General features: G+C 39.5%; 1 protein-coding gene across 1 annotated transcript; it reads left to right on the top strand.

The window, feature by feature from the left end:
• Nucleotides 1-5,745: 5,745 nt before the first annotated feature.
• On the top strand, nt 5,746-14,458 carry LOC115137188 (somatostatin-2-like). Its single transcript, XM_029673332.2, has 2 exons — nt 5,746-6,020; nt 14,098-14,458. The coding sequence occupies exons 1-2, from the start codon at nt 5,874-5,876 to the stop codon at nt 14,284-14,286; spliced, it is 336 nt and encodes a 111-aa protein (XP_029529192.1). The 5' UTR covers nt 5,746-5,873; the 3' UTR covers nt 14,287-14,458.
• The last annotated feature ends 5,933 nt before the right edge of the window (nt 14,459-20,391 follow it).

Raw genomic sequence — 20,391 nt, 5'->3', positions numbered from 1 at the left:
GTGGTCTGACATATGCTCACACTTCTTCTTCTGCTAACGCAGTAAACCCAGGCCTCAGACAGTGAAAGGAGACTATAGCAGGGGAGTATAGTCAGTCACTGTCAGGTCTGTGAATGAGAGCTAGAACTGATAGGGAATAAACTGGAGATGCACCTCCCATTATCAGCCACTGTAGGGCAACAGAGAGACTGATTAATTCAATAAAGACAGTGTTTCAATCATTGTGCTTTCTGGGATACCAAAGGATGTCTCAATTCTTACATGCGCTGATCCTGTTTTCCATGTTTCATCCCCTCCAGTCCTCTCCTCGGCTCACGCTGATGTTTTCAGCAAGGGATAGACAGAAGGAGAGTGCACAAGGAAACAAGGAAAGACTATTGAGACGCAACCTGTTAGTGGCATCTGCTCAATCTGACGTTTTGTTCTCAGTTTTACTGTTTGTTTGTTTGTATTTTGTTTTTATTACAAAATGACTGTTTTATGACTGACTGTTTTATGGCAGATGGTCAGTGTGATCCAGGACTAGATTCAATCAGTTCAGCATTAAGCCGTGATAACCGACAGCTGCAGAGCATAATCATGCGTTGGAGCCGATGGCGCTATCGAATAAATATATTTTTTATATATGTCAAACAGTTAATATGTTGACACATTTGCTAGAAAATCAGAGGTCTTAGGTTTGAGCCTTGGTTTGGGACGAATCAGGAGGAAGGGGTTCTCGCTAAGTAAGTACCATGACCCTGATGAGCAGTTGGGTTCAGGTCATCATCCGGAATCACTTGCTTTGAAGCAAGTTGAGAAGGGGTGAGTGTAACAGAGTTAATAACATACCATAAGCTCACTCCACAGCTAGCGTGAAATGTCTCCGAATGAGCAATTTAATTCGATATTTTTCAGTAGCTCAAAAAAAAATGGTTGGTATGTCAAGGAAGGCGGTCACGTGTGTTAGCAAGGCAGAGGTCCTAGGTTCGAGCATCAGTGTGAGCCCGAATCAGGAGGAAGTGGTTCTCCCTAGCAGGCAGGCTGACCTCTGTAACATAGGCTATATATAAATAATGACACTCAAAAATCACGAAATAAAATAATAAGGATTTATATCAGCCTAATCGAGGTCTAGATTCTCACATTACCGTGTTTGAACTTGTATCACTGCATGGGATTTCTACTAATGTGACTTGGTGTATATAGCCAGGAGCAGCTTGTGGATTTTACATCTCCAATGCAGTTACCCCTCCGACACCGCCCTAAACAAAATAAATGATATGCTATGCAGTTGTTGGTTATCGCGGGTTAACGCTGAACTGATTGAATCTAGGACTCAGTCTTTTTGATACATTTGAATGGAAAGTTAACTGCCTGACAAAGTGCCTGACTGTCTGAGGACTCTTGTTGGATGCTATGTAATAAGGAGAGGGAGGAATGCTCTTCACACTGAAAAATAAACTGTCCGACTCAAAAGTCTTAAATAATACAAAATGTTTTGTGCAAAAGTTTTTTTTAAATGCACAAACTGGTGATCTAAAATAATGCAAAATCCATGGTGCAAAAGTTAAACATGCTTTTAAAAAGCGTGATCATGTTTTGCACCTTTCACTCTCACATTTTGTCAAATAAAAATAGGAATTTCCCACTGAATCCAGAGATGTTTTGCAGTCTTCATGGCCTCTCCTTCTCCTTACTGCTACTGCTACTCTATTACCTACAGCATGCTGAATGGACTCATTTAGCCTGGGCAGAAACACATTTTTCTCATTACTGGATGCACATTTGAATGAAAAGTTCAGATTGAATTCCACCACTTTTAAACCTCATATTCATTATCTCCAGCACCATACCAGTCTACATACTGTATGTGCAAATGGTCTGTAGTCAAAAAGATAAGAAGAAACACATGATGTCATCAACATTAAAACTGAAAATGGTGCTGGAGATAAAGAATACAAGTTTAAAAAGTGGTGGAATTCCACTTTAACTGCCTGTCTAGTTACCTGATGGCCTGTCTGTTTGTTGGATGTTATGTTGTCTATTGTGTGCTAAGAGTATGATAGCAATCTGGTAGAAGATTGGTACCTTATTGGGAGTACATCAGTTACAGATCAGCTGTTAACGCCAGACAGCTGAACTAGGATCAGTTTTGTTATCAGCAATTGAGTTTGGAGGGAAAAGCGTGAACATTTCACTTAAAGCCAGCGAGTGTAATGCATTATGATGCATTCCAATCCAAATTCAAATCTATAGTCGGCTTTCTATTTCGCAACAAAGCCTCCTTCACTCACGCCGCGAAACTTACCCTAGTAAAACTGACTATCCTACCGATCCTCGACTTCGGCGATGTCATCTACAAAATACCTTCCAATACTCTACTCAACAAACTAGATGCAGTTTATCACAGTGCCATCCGTTTTGTTACTAAAGCACTTTATACCACTCACCAATGTGACCTGTATGCTCTAGTCGGCTGGCCCTCGCTACATATTCGTCGCCAGACCCACTGGCTCCAGGTTATCTACAAGTCCATGCTAGGTAAAGCGTCGCCTTATCTCAGTTCACTGGTCACGATGGCAACACCCACCCGTAGCACGCGCTCTAGCAGGTGTATCTCACTGATCATCCCTGAAGCCAACACCTCATTTGGCCGCCTTTCTTTGCAGTTCTCTGCTGCCTGTGACTGGAACGAATTGCAAAAATCGCTGAAGTTGGAGACTTTTATTTCCCTCTTCAACTTTAAACATCTGCTATCTGAGCAGCTAACCGATCGCTGCAGCTGTACATAGTCCAATTTACCTACCTCATCCCCATACTGTTTTATTTATTTACTTTTCTGCTCTTTTGCACATCAGTATCTCTACTTGCACATGATCATCTGATCATTTATCACTCCAGTGTTAATCTGCTAAATTGTAATTAATCGCCTACCTCCTCATGCCTTTTGCACACAATGTGAGACTCACAAGACTCTTTTTTTCTACTGTGTTATTGACTTGATTATTGTTTACTCCATGTGTAACTCTGTGTTGTTGTCTGTTCACACTGCTATGCTTTATCTTGGCCAGGTCGCAGTTGTAAATGAGAACTTGTTCTCAACTAGCCTACCTGGTTAAACAAAGGTGAAAAAATAAATACAAAAAAATAAATAAATAATGCACTGCCTTTAAAATGTATGATACCCTTACAATATCTTTGTAGCATCTCAGAGTGCTCCTGAGTTTTAACAGATGTATGTGTATAAAAGATTGAGAGCCAATACATGCTTATAACAGGTCATAATGTTGAATACTGCTGTATACCCACAATGGACATAAATCAATTATGTTGTAATAATCACCTTGTCAGGGAGATATTGAATAATATGATTAAGAATTTGTTAACATGCTCTCAACTTGGCCCTTTAAATAGATTGAGCTTTAGTGTAGTATTTATATGGAGAGATATAGTTATCATAATTTCACTGTCCATTGGCGTGTTGCGTAAACTTCCATTTGGACCCTTTCTATGTATTCTTTCCAATGGAACCATACCCACTGTATTAATCACATTTAACACCAAAGTGAGTAGGCTGTGCATTTCCCATTTATCTGTACAATAATATCACTTTGATTTCCATATTGCTTTCCAATGTTGTGCCTTGCCCTGCACCCTTTTTAACTGACCTCCTTGCTTTTCAAACAAAATATTGTACCATACTTCTTGAGAAATACCCAGAAAAGTGTTGTCTGTATGGACACTGTTGCACATAACTCTTGTATAACCGATGCACTTCATTAACATTGTGTTTCGATGCTCATTTCTGTGTGAATTACTTCACTCCCTAATGGTAATGTAATTCATGTGCAAATTGTATTGTATAGCTTGAGTTCGTTTAGAGATGTATTTAAAAAAAGAGACTGTTTGTCAGCCTTGAGTTGAATAATTTTCTGTTCCAGGAAGTGCTAAATTAACTTAAAGGTAAAGCAATTACTTAACTTTCTGCCATACTACTGTGTATATCATCTACTGTATCATCTTAATTTCTCAGCCACAAGCATAGGGGGTTTGGTAAATTAAACTGCCTTGTATAACTGCCCATAGAAATGAACTCAAAGGCCGCTCTTGTTATTTTGTATTGCAAGCAGCAGCCACATGTATTTAACAAATAAGGGTCTGAAGCATTGTATGCCCAACATTTCCCCTCTATAGTTGTAATGAACTGAAACAGTTCAGAATGGAATCTGTCTGTGTTTGTCACACTTGTCTGTGTGTTTGTGTGCGTATGTGGGTACTTGCGTGGGTGCGCGCGTGTGTGTGTGTGTTTGTGTGTGTGTGTGTGTGTGTGTGCGTATGGGTGTGCTTCCGTGTGTGTGTGTGTGTGTGCGTATGGGGGTGCTTCCGTGTGTGTGTGTGTGCGTATGGGGGTGCTTCCGTGTGTGTGTGTGTGTGTGTGTGTGTGTGTGTGTGTGTGTGTGTGTGTATGGGGGTGCTTGCGTGCGTGTGTGTATGGGGGTGCTTGCATGCGTGTGCGTGTGTGCATGTGCGTCCGATGCACATTTTCTGTGCGATTGAAATGCTGCAACCACTAAATGTAATTTACATGTCCTTTTAACAACCCTGAAGCTCTGCTATACCATTAATCATACAGTTGTATAGGTCACCTGTCATTTCCAAGCTCAATAGTGTTGTAACACAGTTAGAGACATGTAGATAGGCGTGACAATATTTAATTGTAATAAATGAGTGTTCATTTTTTGCTGCTATTTTAAATTGTAGACTTCTAAACATTTTTTATGAAGACGTGTCCTATTGTGTTTTTATCCTGATCAAAATTGCTTTCATGTCGTCCACCAGCCATTGAGCCTGGGGATGAAGGTTAAACTTGCATTGACAACGTCTGGCAAAACTTATTGTAGTTTATGTCTGCAATCCATGGCCACAGGGGAGCAGTGAAGAGCTACAGTAAAATGTAGCACAGTAGCAATAGCTACAGTATGATGCAGACTTTGTGCAAGTAAGAAGACATTTCAGCATAAACAGAAATAACCTACTAATTAGATTGTGTGAAATCTATAATTTGATTTTATTCCAAGACATTCCATGTAATGCTGTCTGAGGGATATCAGACAGATAGCACTCAGTCTATTATTCCTTTCAGAATAGGCCTTTTCAAATCACACTTCAACAAATACATATCCACAATACAGTATGCAAGTGAACAGTATAGTTTATACAATTTTAACCTCGTAATTCATGGAAACTGTGTTAACCATGGCAAACAAAATTATATTTTTCATATTTTATATAAACAAAGGCTAACCTGTTGATCCCACTGTAGCAATCAATGGCAAGGAATCTTTTGTTCGGCAGTATTCCGTGATGTCATCACTTAAGTTTAATATTTTACATTTAAGCGATGACTCTTGCTTCCTGTTTTTAAAGGCTTTTATGAAGCAGACATTTTCTGTTTGTATTTGATTTAGATCAGCGCTGTCTGCTAAATCCATATTGGCTAATTGTTTTATTGTCGTGCCTCCATCTAAAATCAATAAGTCTCAGAGGAGCTGCATTGTGACTAAATGGCTGAACAAAGAGATTAAGAAAAAGCGTACAGTGTTTCTAAGTGGTTTATGACACTGTATTCCATCATCGCCAGGCAGCCGGTGGGGAAAGAGGTTGGTGGTCCACACCCCCCACATCCCTGACAGGCCACCTGTCACTCAACCCAGGAAGCAGAGTGACGAGCTGAGAGGGCGAGCTCTTTATAAGAGCCCCACAGAACTCTCATCAACAGAACCAGGCCTGCTCCATATCAACTGATCTAGATCCAGCACACCCCGGTCCAGCTTAATTCAGCTAGTTTCACCGTGTCTCGTCCCTGCAAACCCAACCCAGCTCTGTTGGACATGAGGTTCTCCCAAATCCACTGTGCACTGGCCCTGCTGGGTCTGGCCCTGGCCATTTGCAGCCAAGGAGCCGCCTCGCAGCCAGACCTGGACCTCCGCAGCCGCCGACTCCTTCAGAGGGCCCGTGCCGCTAGCATTGCCACACAGGTAAGCAGCATTTGACACTGGCACACACCACAGGCAGCTGGTGACACCTTAATTGGGTAGAACAGGCTCATAGCAATGTCTGCAATGGCATTACTCCATTCCAGCCATTATTATGAGCTGTCCTCCCCTCAGCTGCCTCCTATGGCATACACATACCAAATGAAAGGGTGGTTCAGAAGAAGGAAGAGATCCATATAGGAAAGAATAGGGCAGTTAAATTATTGCTCTCATAATATTACACTATTCAATTACAATTCTACAAGTACCTCTATGCTGCACACAGGTGAGAAGCCAATGACATGGTCACACAGATAGCATGCACTGTTCGTGTCATGACACGAGAACATGAATACAGTAGAGTACATCTCTCACAACGATTCCGGAACACCACTATTGACACTATGAGAATATAATGTGTCGTTAGTAAAACAGGTACAGCATAGTCCACACTGTGACTCACATACAGCACAGTGCCCTTCGCTTCAGTGAAACAGACTTACACACCAAACCACAATGGAATTCAGTTAAACAGTCTGTGGTCAGGTTATCACATACTCACACACATACGATACACATACTAGGGCATAGACTCACTACAGCTGACAGGTCTCGTGTACCTATTTAATTAGGCAACATTAGTAACAGCAGTGACTACTGCAGGTAAATTCTAATCTGGACTTCGAAGCCAGTTCCACTGTTGATTTTCATTATTCCCCTCTAATCAAAGCGTGATTTAGACCTGGGACACCAGGTGGATGCAATTAATTATCAGGTTGAAGACAGCAGTATTCCAGACCTCCAAACTCAGATTTGATTACTCCTGGACTAAAATGAATATTTTCAGTTGTCAAGCCAAAACATGCAACTGGGCCTGATAGTTGTATACAGTATCATAGCTGTTTTAGTCATATACTGTTATTGTATACAGTAATCCCATCCCATAAGTGTTTTCTCTAATTTTTAGTTGAATACATGATTTGGAACATTTTGGTTACGGTCATTGTTGGTGGACATAGTCAACACAGACAGTCACTTTCGAGTAAGGACCCACTTTGCATAAACTGGTTGAATCAACGTTGTTTCAACGTAATTTGTCAACGTCTTGTGGTGTGGACTCTGTATGGAAAATACATTGGATTGGAGAAAAGTCAACATAAACTGTTGTTTTGAGGGTGACATTTCAACCACAGGATTATGTCATCATCGTAACCAAATTTCAACATAGACAATCCTTGAATAAAATATGTTGAATTTGGACCTTTAAAACGATGTAATATCTTCAATGTTATATCCACTATCAGAAGGGAAAAAAACAATATGCTGGGCAACACATCCTTACTGGAGAATTGATTTATCTACAGCTACATTTTGGTCTCCCATTCAAGGGTTTTAACCAAGCCCAGTCCTGCATAGCCATGATATTTGTCACATTATTACCAATATGCTATCATGAGAGGGATTCTTGAGAGATCTCCAAAGAAAAACGAAATAGATTCACTGTTGCTACCAAAGTCATCCCAAAGATAGTTTTAACAGAGCAAATGAAATGTGACCGTACTTTATCACTCATATATCATCAAGGACGCTATATTTAGGCCTATATTTGCAAAGTCATCAACAGCTATTGTTAAATTCAACCTAGAATTCAACTTAATATAGACGATATATGGGCCTACGGTTTTAAGCTCTGGTTGATTTCAAATGTAATAATATTTAGTGATAATGAATTGTGTTTTGTTGTCAGTGCAACCAAATATCAACATTAGAGGGAGATTAATCTTCTGCTTGGATAGTTCAATATGTGCCATGCATATCAACATTAAAGAATAGGAGTAAATCAAATCAAACATGATTTAAAGTGCATTATAGTTTGATTTGATTTAGTCATATTCTTTAACTTTTTGGTCGAGATGGAGACGTGAATCTAACGTATCAATTATTAATTTGTAGAAAGCTAGAAAGAAAGCAGTGGCATAGATGGAACTATCAAAGCAGAATATAAACTCCTTCAAATGTTGATATTTGGTTGGGTTGACAACGCAGTGGATAGCCTAAAGCTAAGGTTATTTTACAAACTAATGAGATATTTAACCTTAAAATGAGCAACACATCCATGGCCACATTTGGAGGTTACTGCAGCTATAAATGTCTATGTAATCATATAAAGCATGCATGTTCAAGATAGCATGCATATGTCTTCGCAGTTCTGTGGAGATTTGGCTGTAAGAAGTGCTGTAATAATCTGCGCAGAATCTCAAACGGCATTTATCACTTACTTGCACCATGTAATTTTAATGTAATCTCAACTGCAATCCAGGAAATTTGGTTCTGCTATTAGATGAAGCAGTGATAACACATTCATCTGATATATGAATGAACAACATTTCTGACATTCTATTACCATTTTAACTATGCTGTGCTTTTAAATGGTTGAAAACACAGGGATTTAGGTGACAACTAAACCAAAAACCAGACATTGTTTTTCCATTGGAATTTGGTTGTGCTTTTAGATGGTTGAAAAGTGTAAATTCAACAAATGTTTATTATTTTTGAGTGGGTGATTATAGCTTTTAATGTAATCCTTTACATTTAAGGGATTACAAAAAAAACGGTAACAAAAATACCGGTAACTGTAATCCGTTAAATTACCAGCAGAAATATTGTAATCAGATTACAGATACTTTTGAAAAACTAGATGATTACTTCGAGGATTACTTTTAAATTCAGAAAAGATGTTTGCTAAAAACAATTGGGACACTTCTCTGTTTTCTTAATGACCTTTAAATCAGCATTGGAAAAAGGTGTTTAAGTTTGTTCCACAAGTCAGAGACCATTATGATGACACACCAAATGCGTTTGATGGATCGCAGGAAAAGAGCAGGCATAGGCTTTTGTAGGCTATAGTCCAAGCTAAGTCAGCCAAAGATTATCCAACTTGAATAAACGCTTGTTTTATATATATATACATTGATTCTTGAAGAATATAACTTATAAATGCCTCATGAGCTTAATTCAACCCAAAATATAAGCTTGTTTTTCTCCAATGTTTTTAAACATTGTAAATGTAAACAAACACTGTATAGCCTCATAACTTGGTTAAAACAATCATTTTGATATCATGGATGGTCAGTCCTTGCATCCATAGCTCTGTCTTTTAATCTGAAAGTGGTTACATTTCAACAGGCCCATCCCTCAGCTTTTTACCAAAACAGACGTTTTGACCATTTTTCTATTGTTACATCTGTGGATTTGCCCTTTAAACAGCTGCATGTTATCAATATATACAAGTGTCACCAGCAAAAAGGTTAACAGTAGGCCTATAGCAAATGCAACATATGGCATTCATTTTTCACATGTAAATAGCACTTTTCAGTAGTGCTCAAAGCATGCCATTCCATGAGCGCAACTCAAACCAATGAGCCCAATCAGTCCTCCATGACAACAAAATCATAAACTAGAGTAGGACTGGATAATAATAAATCGTTAGTTTTGGGATTATGCTCAGGTAAAACAAGGCAAAGTAACCTACCTGATTGTAATCTCATTGGTCCCTGTCTCAACCAAACATTACCCAATTATCCAAGTTGAAATGAAGTGGTTTGCCCAGTGGGGAGTTTGTGTATCTTATTTCATTCGGTGTCATATACACATCTTTCTGCCATAGATTCAGATGTGCATGGAGGAATCTGACTGTGAAATTTCAGTTGTTACATGTAATAGGGGTGTGAACTCCAATAGACACCAATATTTCTCAAGAAGGAGATTTCCATCATTCCCTCCTATGACCGACAATCACGTCGGTCTGAGTGACACTTTCTCATACAAATGACTCACTAGTTAGTCATGCACAGCTCACTCTGACAGTGCATATCGCAGCACCTCATCTGTAAAGTTTCTCATTTTACAAACCAAATGTTTTGTACCAAACATGAAAAAATATTTGCATGCTGCTGTGTGTTTTTGTACAACTCTCAATTATCTGTTGATAGAAAACAAATATTCTCCTCCTATCTGATTTGGAGAGCATTTATGACCTCAGAGAGTCATGACACCCGTTTAATGTCCCATCCGAAAAACGGCACCCTACACAGTGTCACTGCCCTGAGGCATTGGGATATTTTTTAGACCAGAGGAAAGAGTGCCTCCTACTGGCCCTCCAATACCACTTCCAGCAGCATCTGGTCTCCCATCCAGGGACTGACCAGGACCAATCCTGCTTAGCTTATTCTCACTAATCATGGGACTGTATGACAACGGTCCAGTCGTCGAGAAACCTGTGCCAGGCTCCAGGTTTAACCCGCTACATGTGGTCTGAGTTCCATAATGGTTCAAATAGGCTACATCCCAAATTGTTGAACAACGTTAGCCTAATATGATCCACTAATGCTAGCGACCCCCAGGAACAACTTACACGGATGTAACATAGGAAAGAAAGGTAAACGGAATGGAATGATGCAAAATATAAACTACAAATAAAAATAAACTAACACTAAAGTGACAGTCTTAAATGATGGTGGCTCCTGATAGTGGCTAATATTTTAGATGATAAAAATGGTAAAAAATAAAAATAAAATAAAAACCCGGGCATGGGCTACAATTAAAACACTCTGAAGCACATACATAAACTCGGGAGATTCAGCCCTGCAGAAGCCTCTGGTGTCCTAATTTCATCCATGCAAATTACGAGGGCTCACAATTAAAATTCAGAATAACGGCATAGCTATTTATAGCCTATTTCACTGTTTTAAAGGGTCCTGTCATGCCAAATAATGTCCCCCAGTCAGTGTCCCACTCTACGTCACAATGGGATTCGATCAACTATTAGCATCCGTTGCTATATCAACGGTGTGATGACCTAATGATTAGAATTTTGGAGATCATTACAGCCTAAATTACGTTCTTTTCATCATTGCTGTGCAAACAAGGCTAATTTCCGCAACAATTTTGCTGTTTAAACAAGTTGTTAAGCTAATCAAATGAAAACATTAATTCTAACTACTTTTGGGTACCTTGTTAACACTACAACATGAAGTCCATGTCTTAAACATTGCTACGTTTCAGAAATGGCAAAGAAAACGTGTAATCTACTTGACACATTAAAGTTACTTACCTTACAGATCAGGAAGTCAGCTAATTTCATATTAATTCATATGCAAATCTGTTTGATTCATACACTGGCTTGTCTGACTGTCATGTTTTATTTTAACCTGCCCTTCCCTTATCTACACTGAAATAATATAATTTCAGTAGTCCTCTATTATGATTTATAAAATATATATCTCGCATAGCTCGTATATGTATCTGTTGTAGGTCATAGGATGCAACAATGAATAATGTGGAACAAATAAATACCATCAAAGGATACCTTACAACTTACAATAATTAACACATTGTGAAACAGTCGTGAAAACCATTCTGGCAATATTTAAGATTTTAATACATAAACTTTGATCTTTTTTGGTAAAGTTGTGTCATTCATTTATTTTCACAGATTTTTTTGTGCACTCACATGGCAATCATAGACTAAAATACTGAATTCTAGTGTGTGGAATTCTGCCTGTCAACAGGCAGACAGTCTCAGAAGGGGACTTGAAATGTCCAGGCACTGCTGCTCTCTGCTGCTCTCATTCTATCCGAGTGTATGCAGTGCTAGTGTTTTTAGTTCATCTGTGTATCTCACATATTATGTGTCCAGTATGATAGAGCAAGATAACTTTTTTTTTAGCAGATTTCATTTTTTAAATTACCTTTATTTAACGAGGTAGGCCAGTTGCGAACAAGTTCTCATTTACAACTGCCACCTGGCCAAGATAAAGCAAAACAGTTTGAAAAAAACAACAACACAGAGTTACACATGGGATAAACAAACGTACAGTCAATACCACAATAGAAAAATCTATATACAGTGTGTGCAAATGTAGTAAGATTAGGGAGATAAGGCAATACATAGGCTATAGTGGCGAAATAATTACAATTTAGCTGATAATGACAACATGACAACAGTAGCTGTAGATGATGTAATGAAAAGTTGGAAGGTGGTTGGTAATGGAGGACATCAGGTGGATCTATGTCTGGGTGTTGGGCAGATACCCAGACATTAGCGGAAAAGGGTAGGAGACAGAGACGTAAAGAAGCAAACACACAGGTTACACTTTACTGTGAGACAATTTGATGGATTAGCGCAGTGTTATAAAATAAATGAACAACAGGCAATTTTACCTGGTCAAAAACCTTCACATCCTTCTCAGTCCGTGCCTGAAGGTAGTACTCGAAGGCGTTCTGATCTGGTTTGACAACTTCCACCACATCAGGTGGGGTTTCAGTGATCTGAAAGTACATTATACAAAAATAGCAATGGACAAACAACAACACTAAGTCAATCAAAAATTTGAAAGACTATACAGTATTTGCAATAATTGTATATACAATGTCTTCGATAGACAGACCCCCCTGTGTCTGTCTATCGAAGACACCTAGTTTACACCTGTCCATTTGATTGATCAGGTTTAACTTATAGCTAGACACCTCAATATGACAGACATATAACTGGAGGCTGCTGAGGGGAGGACGGCTCATAATATGGGCTGGAATGGAGTCAATTGAATGGTATCAACCACATAGAAACCACATGTTTGATAACATTCCATGTACTCCATTCCAGACATTATCATGAGCCTTCCTCCCCTCAGCAGCCTCCACTGACCTAAATGTATAGCTAGCAACTAGCTAACGTTAGATGGAAAATGGTTGTACATAGCTAAATTTGTACAGATATCTAATTGAAGTTAACTGCTTAACGTTAACCTGAATTGTGAATTTCTCTGAATGTTGCGCCTCTTGTCGAGATCAGTGGTGTCTTCATAGTACTTCACCTGGTTGGAAAGATAAAATAAAATGTCCTCGAGGGATGCCATTGAAGTGCAAGCTACATACAAACAGAAAGCTGCTATAACAGTTACAGTAGCTAGCTAATGTTAGCTAAATAAAACTGTCTGGCTAGCTGACTAGGCAGGGTGAGGTAAGTAAGTAAGTAAGTAAGTTAGCTAGCAACGACAATCTATAAAAACAGCTTATATAATTTATTCCTATTTAACAATATGTACTTAAGACAAATTAATGGTAAAGAAAGGGTTCTCAGGTAGTCAGCAGGTTGTCACCATCAAAAACACCGTCCTTGGAGAGCAATTCTGAGGTAATAATTTTGCGCGGACTGAGAGCATTTATGTGGTGAAATAGAACTAGAACTGCCTGCAGCCTCCTATGAGGTCAAATAGAGTCAAACAACCAGCATAGCAACGGATGCTTTGGTTCATTAAGTGATCCGGTCAGAATGTTGCAAATTCTAGCAACAGCCCTGGCAACAGAAGCTAGAACTCATCGAATCCCATTGTGATGTAGGAGGGGGACACTATTTGGCATGACAGGCCACAATATATGTCATGTTGATATGATTTACATTTTTCTTCCATATGGCTGGTTTCACATTCGTCCCCTGGGATCATAAGGAACAATCATCTAAAACAATTGCTATGTGTATTTACAATCCCCTTCGCCAGACCGATTATTAATTTACCTTGCTCTTATCAATACCTCTTATCTATTTATAAATTATAGTGCATGGAGAATGCTGTTATTTCTATCGGAAAGTAAGTAGATGCTTTTTCCACTTGGAACCGGCAGGTTCGCTCTATCTTATCTGTAGGCACACCTCCGCCACACTTTCATTTCTTAGCTCTCCACTCCGAATGAATAGCAGGTGACTAGCATGCTATTCTCATGCTTAAATTTAAGGTCAGAATACTCCTAGAAAATGTAATTAAGTTCCATATACGCGTGCTTAACTCAGGTTGGAATCGGGAACATAATGAGACATGGAAATTAACACTGCCTTAATGTGGTGGTGATCACATTTGTGTGTGTCTGTGTGTGTATGTGCATGCACACGCAGTCGCTTGTGTGTGAGTGTATGACGTGTAGGTTTCTGTTTGCTTTTGTTGATATGGGCTTCTGCTGGTGTGTATATGTGTGTGTTTACATTCTCCCAAAGTATGTGTGTCTGTGTTTTTCTTGCATGTAGGAGTGGAGTAAGCGAGTGATGGAGGACATTCTATCCGAACTGTCCTTGCCTGAGGTGGAGGCCCAGAAAAGTGAGGGGTCCACGGCTGAGGCCAAAGAGGACCTGGAGCGCTCAGTGGACAACCTTCCCCCCCGCGAGCGCAAAGCTGGCTGCAAGAACTTCTACTGGAAGGGCTTCACTTCTTGCTAAGGGAAGAAAAGCCTGACCACCTTATGACACGATGCTGCCAATCACATCCCACCGCCAACCTTCATCTGACTAATGTAGCCAATCAGCAGTTAGCTGTGCCTGATGACGATTATGATTATGATGTACCTGTCTAATTTATGAAATAAAGAGAAATAAAGAGAAAATAATTTTATTTCAGTGTGTCAGTTATTTGATACAAAAATGTTTGTATAACCAAAGCAAAGACTCGGTTGACATACCCTTTATTAATTTATGCATAGATTACCCTTTATTCATTTATGCATAGATTACATCTTGTACTGGCTGATGTAACATTCAAATGCAATCACCCTCAAACACTCACACTGACACTAGTGGCCAATCCTCAAAAAGGGCTTCAGTTTCAGGGCTCCATGTTTTTTCACATATTTAATGTCTCCCATTTATGAAATGGATAGTTGTGAAAAACAATTTTACTGCAAAAGTAGTAAAATGTATAGATATTGTGTCACACCCCGTAAACACAAAACATGCAGAATAATGCCTAACTGAAGGGGGTTGGTCTACAAATTTGCTCTCATTCAGTGCTGTATGGTCATGCCTGACAAAAATACATACAGTTACACGTTTTTCGATGTTGTGGCTGTTGTAATTGACTCTAAAGAAAACACCCACTAAACCAGGGGTGTCAAACTAATTCCATGCCTAGTGTCTGCTGGATATTGGTTCCTCTTTTCAGTTAAGAACTAGACAACCAGGTGAGGGGAGGTCATTACTAATCAGTGATCTTAATTCCTCAATCAGGTACAAGTACACATTAGGATATCTTAATGCATCTTGGAAATATATACCTGGAAGACAGAGACGCAAAAGGTATCAACTATGAAAATTTATGATGAATGTAAGCTTTACTTTTTAGTACCTGATTAATAGACACTTTCCAAGTAAAATTCGCTCTCATTCAGTGCTGTATGGTCCTGCTGACAAAAATGCATTCAGTTAAAAAGTTATATATTTTTTAATGTTGTGGCTATTGTAATCTAATCAGCTGTAAGGAAAACAAGTGGCTTGAGACGGTGAAACTGCCATTTTATATGTTCCACCACTTGCCATTACGTTTAAGGGGCTCCCCTAGATTTCACTCCAAATCCATTATTGCGTCCAAAATCTATTACGGCTGCCATAATACCATTACATTGTTGTTTAATCACCTGTATATGTTTAAAATGAGAGACATCTTTAATATGTGTGTACTGTACTTATGTCTTGTACTCAAAACTATTTTTGTGGAACTCAACTATGTTGAGAATCCAATAGGCCTGCATAATTACACTCAAACACCATTGTCTGGATATAGAAAAGGTAGCAGAAGTATTCCAAGTCATGAGCTTCTGAGGATCAATGAGGAAACTCAGAGGCTTCAACAAAAGGAAAGAGAACCCTGGACACCCTCGCCTTTGCTGTACAGTGTGCCCCCACTGTGGTACAACTTGTGCCTCCAGGATTAGGCTCTTAAGTCCCTTCATTATTTAGAAGTAAGCTTTGATTCATTGCTAGTCAAATATGGCTGCCTGAATCCAACATGACCTTCCACTGGCTCACTGCATTTGTGATCATGTCCACCATCCCTGCTGACTGCACTGGAGTTGCTGTATATCAGTGGCGGTCTGTATTTTTGTATTGTTTATTACATTGTTTACACATAAAGAGACTTACATTACACATAAAACAAAATATAAAACAGTACATCGTATAACACAGCTACACCAGTACATATCCACAGCACAAAATGCACGATACCACCATACAACAATACCACAATGTATGTGTGTGTTTAGAATGCTTGTGCGTATGCGTGTCTGTCACTTCACAGTCCACGCTTTTCCATAAGGTGTACTTTTATCGTTTAAAAAAAATCGAATTCTACTACTTGCATCAGTTACCCGATGTGGAATAGAGTTCCATGTAGTATTTGTATTTATTAGGGATCCCATATTAGCTGTTGCCAAGGAAGCAGCTACTCTTCCTGGAGTCCAAACACTTTAAGGCACTTAAGAACAAATTCTTATTATCAATGACAGCCTCTGTGCCTTGACAGAAAGCCTAACTAAATGTTTTAGACTGACATTTTACAATAGTAATGGGATTTAATGTTCCATAAGGTGTATTTTTATGTTTTTTAAATCTGATTCTACTGTTTGCATCAGTTACTTGATGTGGAATAGAGTTCCACGTAGTCATGGCTCTATGTAGTACTGTGCACCTCCCATAGTCTGTTCTGGACTTGGGGATTGTGAAGAGACCTCTGGTGGCATGTCTTGTGGGGTATGCATGGGTGTCTGAGCTGTGTGTTAGTAGTTTAAACAGACAGGTCGGTACGCTTCTTACAAAAACAAGGGCCAGCTGTGCTTCCCTGTTCTGAGCCAATTGTAAACTAGGGCCTGAATGACCTACGTTGTTGATAGTGTTGTTAGGATGGCAGAGCAGCACTTTATTATGGACAGACTATTCCCCATCTTAGCTATTATTGTATCAACATGTTTTGTCCATGACATCCACGGTTACTCCAAGCAGTTTAGTGACCTCAACTTGCTCAATTTCCACAGTATTCATTAAAACATTTACATCAGGTTTAGGGTTTAGTCAATGATTAAAGATTTACTTCAGGTTTAGGGTTTAGTGAATGATTTTTCCCAAACACAAAATTAGTTTTTGAAATATTTTGGACTTAATGTAGTCCTTGTCACACATTCTGAAACAAACTGCAGCGCTTTCTTAAGTGTTGCAGTCATTTCAGTTGCTGTAGTGGCTGATGTATATAGTGTTAAGTTATCCACATACATAGACACACTTTACTCAAAGCCTGTGGCATGACGTTAGTAAAGATTGAAAAAAGTAAGGGGCCTAGACAGCTGCCCTGGGAAATTCCTGATTCTACCTGGATTATGTTGGAGAGGCATCCATTGAAGAACAAACTCTGTGTTCTGTTAACCAGGTAACTCTTTATCCACAATATAGCAGGGGGTGTAAAGCCACAACACATAAGTTGTACCAGCAGCAGACTATGATCGATAAGCCTCACTTAAGTCTCACAAAACAGCCTACACAATTTGTTCTTTTTTCAATTTCTCTCAGACAACCATCAGTCGCTTGTGAATGATCTTCCATATAATCATGCTGAAAGTCTGTTGTGAATTTGTTTGCTTTAAAATAGCATTGTATCTGGTCAAACCATTAAAAAAAAGTTTACTAAGGGTTGGTAACAGGCTGATTGGTCAGCTAGTTGAGCCAGTAAAGGGAGCTTTACTATTCTTATGTAGCAGAATTACTTTTGCTTCCCTCCAGGCCTGAAGACACACACTTTCTAGTATGCTTAAATTGATGATATGGTAAATAGGAGTGGCAATATCGTCAGCTATTATCCTCAGTAATTTTTCTTTCTAGTTGTCATACCCAGGTCGTTTATCATTGTTGATAGACAACATACATTTTTTTCACCTCTTCCACAATCTATGAAATTCAAAATGTGTCTTTCATAATTTGATCGTATACACTTTAATGTGTGGTGTCAGCATTTGTTGCTAACATGTCATGACTATGTTTGTTTCAGAGCTGGTCATCGGTGCACCTCAGCCACGCTCAAGGTCCTAAACGATATCATAACCGCCATCGATAAGAAACAATACTGTGCAGCCGTATTCATCGACCTGACTAAGGCTTCGACTCTGTCAATCACCACATCCTTATTGGCAGACTCAACAGCCTTGGTTTCTCAAATGATTTCCTCGCCTGGTTCACCAACTACTTCTCTGATAGAGTTCAGTGTGTAAAATCGGAGGACCTGTTGTCCGGGCCTCTGGAAGTTTCTATGGGGCTACCACAGGGTTCAATTCTTGGGCCAACTCTCTTCTCTGTATACATCAATGATGTCGCTCTTGCTGCTGGTGAGTCTCTGATCCACCTCTACGCAGACGACACCATTCTGTATACTTCTGGCCCTTCTTTGGACACTGTGTTAACAACCCTCCAGACGAGCTTCAATACCATACAACTCTCCTTCTGTGGCCTCCAACTGCTCTTAAATACAAGTAAAACTAAAGGCATGCTCTTCAACTGATCGCTGCCCGCACCTGCCCGCCTGTCCAGCATCACTACTCTGGACTGTTCTGACTTAGAATATGTGGTCAACTACAAATACCTACGTGTCTGGTTAGACTGTAAACTCTCCTTCCAGACTCACATCAAACATCTCCAATCCAAAGTTAAATCTAGAATTGGCTTCCTATTTCGCAACAAAGCATACTTCACTCATGCTGCCAAACATACCCTCGTAAAACTGACCATCCTACCGATCCTCGACTTTGGCGATGTCATTTACAAAATAGCCTCTACTCAACAAATTGGATGCAGTCTATCACAGTGCCATCCGTTTTGTCACCAAAGCTCCATATACTTCCCACCACTGCGACCTGTACGCTCTCGTTGGCTGTCCCTCGCTTCATACTTGTCGCCAAACCCACTGCCTCCAGGTCATCTACAAGACCCTGCTAGGTAAAGCCCCGCCTTATCTCAGCTCGCTGGTCACCATAGCAGCACCCACCCGTAGCACCTCAACTGGTCACCCCCAAAGCCAATTCCCCCTTTGGCCGCCTCTCCTTCCAGTTCTCTGCTGCCAATGACTGGAACGAACTACAAAAATCACTGAAACTGGAGACACTTATCTCCCTCACTAGCTTTAAGCATCAGCTGTCAGAGCAGATCACAGATCACTGCACCTGTACATAGCCCATCTGTAAATAGCCAAAACAACTACCTCATCCCCTACTGTATTCATTTATTTATCTTGCTCCTTTGCACCCCAGTATTTCTACTTTGCACATTCATCTACTGTACATCTACCATTCCAGTGTTTAACTGCTATATTGTATTTACTTTGCTACCATGGCCTATTTATTGCCTTTACCTCCCTTATCTCACATCATTTGCACACATTGAATATAGACTTGTTTTTCAACTGTATTATTGACTGAATGTTTGTTCACTCCATGTGTAACTCTGTGTTATTGTGTGTCGAACTGCTTTGCTTCATCTTGTCCATGTCGCAGTTGTAAATGAGAACTTGTTCTCAACTTGCCTGCCTGGTTGAATAAAGGTGAAAAATATATATATTTTTTTATATTTAAAAAAATCTTTGTGATCAATGAGCCATTCGATAAATGAATGATAGAGCTGAGTTTGCCTTTTTGCCCAAACTTTCATTTAAGGTGCTCCAGAGATTTTTAGTATCAGTCTTTATATACTTTATATTTGTTTCATAGTATGTTTCATAGTATGCAGTTGAAGTCGGAAGTTTACATACACTTACTTTGGAGTCATTACAGTTTTCAACTGCACATGAGGACAAAGATTGTACTTTTTGGAGAAATGTCCTATGTTCTGATGAAACAAAAATAGAACTGTTTGGCCATAATGACCATCGTTATGTTTGGAGGAAAAAGGGGGAGACTTGAAAGCCGAAGAACACCGTCCCCGCCGTTAAGCACAGGGGTGGCAGCATCATTTTGTAGGGTGTGCTTTGCTGAGGAGGGACTGGTGCACTTCACAAAATCCATGGCATCATGAGTAATGAAAATTATGTGGATATATTGAAGCAACATCTCAAGACATCAGTCGGGAAATTAAAGCTTTTTCGCAAATGGGTCTTCCAAATTGACAATGACCCCAAGCATACTTCCAAAGTTGTGGCAAAATGGCTTGAGGACAACAAAGTCAAGGTATTGGAGTGGCCATCACAAAGCCCTGACCTCAATCCTATAGAAAATTATTGGGCAGAACTGAAAAAGCATGTACGAGCAAGGAGGCCTACAACCTGACTTAGTTACACCAGCTCTGGAATGGGCCAAAATTCACCCAACTTATTGTGGGAAGCTTGTGGAGGGCTAACTGAAACTTTTAACCCAAGTTAAACCATTTAAAGGCAACGCTACCAAATACTATTTGAGTGTATGTAAACTTCTGACCCTCTGGGAATGTGATGAAAGAAATAAAAGCTGAAACAAATCATTCTCTCTACCATTATTCTGATATTTCACATTCTTAAAATAAAGTTGTGATCCTAACTGACCT

This window comes from Oncorhynchus nerka, linkage group LG11 (assembly GCF_034236695.1).
Source record: "Oncorhynchus nerka isolate Pitt River linkage group LG11, Oner_Uvic_2.0, whole genome shotgun sequence".
NCBI classification, from domain to species: Eukaryota; Metazoa; Chordata; class Actinopteri; order Salmoniformes; family Salmonidae; genus Oncorhynchus; species Oncorhynchus nerka.
This window is presented reverse-complemented; position numbering and strand designations above follow the sequence as displayed.